The sequence below is a fragment of the Nematolebias whitei genome, chromosome 2, assembly GCF_014905685.2.
Source record: "Nematolebias whitei isolate Nwh7 chromosome 2, NemWhi1, whole genome shotgun sequence".
NCBI lineage: Eukaryota > Metazoa > Chordata > Actinopteri > Cyprinodontiformes > Rivulidae > Nematolebias > Nematolebias whitei.
In genome coordinates, this window is record NC_056499.1 from 55,897,992 (window position 1) to 55,903,300 (window position 5,309).

Genomic DNA, 5,309 nt, shown 5'->3' on the forward strand with positions numbered 1-5,309 from the left:
AAGTGCCCTGAGACAACTTTGTTGTGATTTGGCGCTATAGAAATAAACTGAATTGAAACTGAATTGTATGTTCGTGCATTACTGGGACAGCTCTTCAGGACGTCCTCTATCCACCCAGCGCCTCTCACACTGGTTGTGTGAGGCTATTTCTGAAGTTTACAGTTCATCTGGACTGGATCCTCCACCAGAGGGTTTTCATCCTCCATGGCTCTGCATGGAGGGATGACAGCGGAGGATGATTGTATGGCGGCTGCCTGGTCATCGCCGTGCTCAATTATTTGTTTTTATCTACGTGATGTTTCTTCCTTCTCCATGACCCATTCTGTTCTCAGGGTTCTGACAGATTGATTATTTGTTTCATGGAGCCTCACTTTTGAGCTCACACTTGCCTGTATGCAGTCGCAGTGTGAAATATTTATTATCAGTCACAAGTTCATGACTGCAGCACGGTGGCGCAACTGGTAGAGCTGCTGCCTCTCAGCGAGCAGGTCTCTGGTTCAAACCCCGGTCCAGGGGCCTTCTGGGTGGAGTTTGCATGTTCTCTCCGTGCATGCGTGGGTTTTCTCCGGGTGCTCCAGTTTCCTCCCACAGACCAAAAACATGCATGTTAGGCTGATTGGTAACTCTAAATTGTCCCTAGGTGTGAGAGAGAGAGTGAATGGTTGTTTGTCTCGTTTGTCTCTATGTGGCCCTGTGATGGACTTGCGACCCATCCAGGGTGTACCCCGCCCCTCGCACAGTGATTGCTGGACATGGGCACCAGCGACCCCCGTGACCCAAAATGGAATAAACGGGTAAAGATAATAGATGGATGGATGGATGGAAGTTCATGACTGCTGATTTTATTGTTATTAATCGGTTCATCCTGAGGAGCTGTTGGCCTGCTCTGTTCATCGTTACACTGTTACAATTCGTATCCTCCGTTGTTCCTATTCACAGCAGCAGGTCTGCTATCTCAGCCTTTTTTCCTCACCAGAGATCTTCTCCGGTGCGCTCCTGTGCATGGAGCATGCAATTACGCAGCGCGTAATTACACATACAGAAGGCTGAGTGATGAAATGTTTTTTTTGTGCATGTAGGTGCTTCATGTTTGTGTCTGAATGGACCCAGTGTGGCAAAGACTACATCCTGCTTCGCCTTTAACCCACCAGCGACAGTCTTAAAGGGCGAAGTCTATACGAAATAGAACGTTGGTTACATATTGTAACACCGGATTCTATGAGTATAGGCACAGCCCTATAAGCTCTGGGCCTCACTGGTTCCTAAATGGCTGAAGAAAAAAGCTATTTGGGAGCTGATTACTCAGTCTCACCGTAATTTAAATGGACCGGGGGTGAGGCCCACACACAGCAGGTGGGCGTGGACTAAAGTTTTTTCAGTGCAACACTGAGCACATAGGGATAAACCCAACAGCGACAGCCTTAAAGGGCTACGCCTATACTCAAGGTCGGATTATCCATATGAGCAACTGCCCAGGGGCCCATGATCTCTAAGGGGTCCATGATCTCTAAGGGGTCCATGATCTCTAAGGGGCCCAGGTCAGTGAGGGCACAAGCAAAATATCTGGTTATCTCCTGCTTTACTTGGAGCCCTGATGCACAGAAACTGCTGTGCTTCCGCTGCATCTGTGCAGCCCCGCCTCCTCCCAGCAGCTGCAGCTGCTCAGTTTTTTTCTATTGGATCCTCGACTGTGCGACCTGTCAATCAACTCAGAAGGCGTGTCAGTAACTGTCCAATCAACGACCTCAATTTGTCCCAAAGGTGAACGCCCCTTACCTGCTGACAAGCTCATCAGTTTTTTTTCTTGAGGAACTTCTTGTTTTAATTAAAACAATAAGTTTGTATCTGTTGTGAGATGATTTTAGCAGTTTTGCAGATTTTTAAATGTACTTAAGAATAGTACGACTTAAAACCGCTCATCAAACAGAAGGAAGGATTATTATCACTCCTGTTACTACAGTGAATGTGGTACTTTGCTATAAGTCTGACTATATTAATGGCATCAGAGAAAACTGAGCTCAAGTTATCACATAAAGTAAAATGTCATCAGCATCAAAAGAAGGAATGTTAAGTTTGAGATTAATCCAGTTTCTGATGTCTGACCAAACACTTTGTATTGACATTAAAAAAAAAATTGCTTGAGGGATTCATCTTGTGATTTAAAAAAGACACACAAATCCACCTCAAATTTAAATCTTCTTTGCAGAAACATAACTACAGCATATATCTTATTTATTATTTTAAAATGATTCTCCTTCACTTTAGGAGATTTAGGCCATTTGACAAATTTAGAATGAGCAGAAGTCATTCTGGTTTTATGATTTATACTGGGAGGTTTCTTGAAGGAATCTTTATTATAATCAGTAAATCATTTGTTGCAAACATTCATTGATAATATTTCATTTCAAGTCAACTAAGTTAAAATCATTTAATTTGGGCATCTAATCAGCACCTTTGAATATTTTTAATTCATTGAATCAGCTGTTGGTCAGGTTACTTCTTGTTGTGCCATTAGCTCTAAAATAGTTACTGAATCAAGTGTTTACTTCCATCCATCCGGGGGGTATCAGCCTAAGTGGGGAGGTCCAGACTTCCCTCTCCCCAGACACTTGGACCAGCTCCTCCAGGGGAATCCCAAGGTGTTCCAAGTGTTTACTTGTGTAGGTAAAACTAGATGTTAAACAACCATTAAAATACACCAGAATGCAGGAAATGGCATCTACTTTATTCAAAATGTTCTGAGGGAGGACCACCAGACCCCCCCATCACTGTGTGTCCCCCCCATTATAAATGCTTCTGACACCAGTGGCCAACATGTTACTAAACAAGTACACATATGGTGTCATGTGGTGTTCAAAGTACTTTCAACTTAATTCAGTCTTGATGATTTGTGTCAATGAGCATTTGGAGTTTTATACATAAAAATACACTTGATAGTTAGAAATTTAAGTATATTTACTGTATATTATGGTAATTTATTCTGTATTTTGCCAGATTATGGTGATTCTGGGGCCGTGATGATGGGGCCCTTAAGTAAGATTGTTGCCCAGGGTACAGTGAAGTGTTAATCAGGCCCTGCTATACTCATAGATTCTGGGGTTACAGTACGTAACCAACGTTTGCCAGATATGGACAACCTGACCATGTAATCACAGACTGTGGACCTCAGTTTGACAATGAAACATTCAGGAAATTTGCAAAAAAATGTTTTTTTGGGGGGGGAGATTTTAATCAGTTTATTGACAAACGTAATAGAATAAACGTGAGTATACATTAATGACACCACACAGACCATTTTGCCTTGAAAAAACATTAGGAAGTTAATAAAAATGTTTTCAGTTTTAACGAAGGTACAAGAAATCTGAAGGATATAAAAACAAAACCATGGCTCACTTTTCTATTCCAGTTTAACACTGACATTACTTGTAATGTGGTTAAATGTAACCTTTGAGAGTGAAACATGCTTTGCTGCAGTTGTAAACTGGGAGAATAATTTCAGGAATAAGGATGAGTGTAATCGGCCAGTTATTTCCTAAATAAAATCCTGATGGGAAAACTGCGTCAGAATTCATGAAGACCAGACAGTAAAGAAAACACTATCTGGAAGATTTGGTTGAATCAAATTCGTACAAGTAATCTCTAACATTATTTACAGTCTTTAAAGCATTTTATAAAAACTCAGAACAGTAGTGTATAAAAAGAAAAATGTCACACTGAATCTGGCTGACAGTTTTCACAGACAAACACCGACTTAGATTTTAAAGGGAACCAAAAGCTTTTCATTCGGACAGTAACTTTATAAACCTCCCATTTGTTTTCAGCATTACTCTGAGCAAAAGTTCAAAACTAAAAAAAGGTTTTTAAAGTGCTTAAAGAAAACTAGGCTGACAAAAAAGTTTATTAAAACCAAAGTGAATCCTCATTGCTTTCCATGTGTCATCGTGCGCTCAGTAATACTTTGGCACTTGTGTGTAGTCCTCTGTCTGGATGTTCCTGCACAGGCAGACAGACAGAATCATCCCCAGCAGCTGCAAAACACACACATTACAGTTAGTTTACAAATGTGTGACACTTTAACTCCTAACAACACATCGACATTACTTTAGATGAAAACATGCAACTACCGTAATTTCCAGAATATAAGTCACTACTTTTTTTTTTTACACGCTTTGAACTCCGTGGCTTATACAATACTGCGGCTAATTTATATATATTTTTTATTTCTTCTTGATGGACTAACGAGCTTCGTGCCATCAAAAACATTTAGCATGGTCACGCCCGTCACACCACAGCTGCTCGTCTCTCTTGGGGGGTGGGTCCTTGTGACTCAATGAGACTACCTGTATAAATAAAGGTAAAAAAAAAAATCTGACCAATGAAATTACCAAACTGGTCACAGTGATTTACACCATTCTCTCCGCCCCTCCCCACTCATTTACTCATTCATGCAGCTCTATACTAGATCTCTACAAAGCTAATTGAACAAATCACTCTAAAGAGACTAATCAGTGCTTTATCACATTCATACACCGATGGGACACACATCAGAGGCAATGAGGGGTTCAGTGTCTTGCCCAGGGACACTTCGGCATGTGACTGCTGGTGGATTCGAACCCCCAACTCTTTCATTGGAGGACGACTGCTCTAACCACTCAGCCACAGTCTCCCATGCAGCAATCAATAACTTCCTGTTAGGCTAGTGTTTTTTTATTTTTTAACCAGCTGTGTTACCGGCACTGTTCAGAATATGTATTGCAGCATTCTGCTGTGGTGGACTGCTGGTCACATGACCTCAGGGAGGGATTATGGGTCAAATGTATTTTCATTGTTAATTGTTTCTGTTAGCTGCTCAGCAGTGTTCAGTGATTAATCTGTTTTTGTTAGTTTGTGTTCATTATGTATTGTTGTAATGGTGGTATTTTGTATTATTTAAAACAGTAATTGTTAGAAGTTACTGCCAGCTTTAAAACCAACCCTGACACTTTCTGCTGTCAGTGGGAAAATAGTTCCTTATTTCTAATAAGTCCTTTAACGAGAACAAACATCAACCTAAAGTTTTTTTCATTTAACTAAAATCAACTATAAATATAAATGTTCCAGCAATAAAACATTATTTTAGTGTTTGATGTGGATTATAAAATTATTTTTAATGATTCAAAGATTAGTCTACAGGTCCTTCTAAAAAAATTAGCATATTGTGATAAAGGTCATTATTTTCCATAATGTAATGATAAAAATGAAACTTTCATATATTTCAGATTCATTGCACACCAACTGAAATATTTCAGGTCTTTAATTGTTTTAATACT

At 40.1% G+C, this 5,309-nt stretch overlaps 1 protein-coding gene across 1 annotated transcript in view; it reads right to left on the reverse strand.

Moving 5' to 3' along the window:
* Positions 1–3,207: 3,207 nt before the first annotated feature.
* The window catches only part of LOC119424930 (CD82 antigen), an 88,929-nt gene continuing 86,827 nt past the window's right edge, over positions 3,208–5,309 (reverse strand). The window contains exon 8 of the mRNA XM_037692454.1: positions 3,208–4,028. Coding sequence (XP_037548382.1) covers positions 3,948–4,028 — 81 coding nt within the window. The 3' untranslated portion in view covers positions 3,208–3,947. The remainder of the gene's footprint in view (positions 4,029–5,309) is intronic.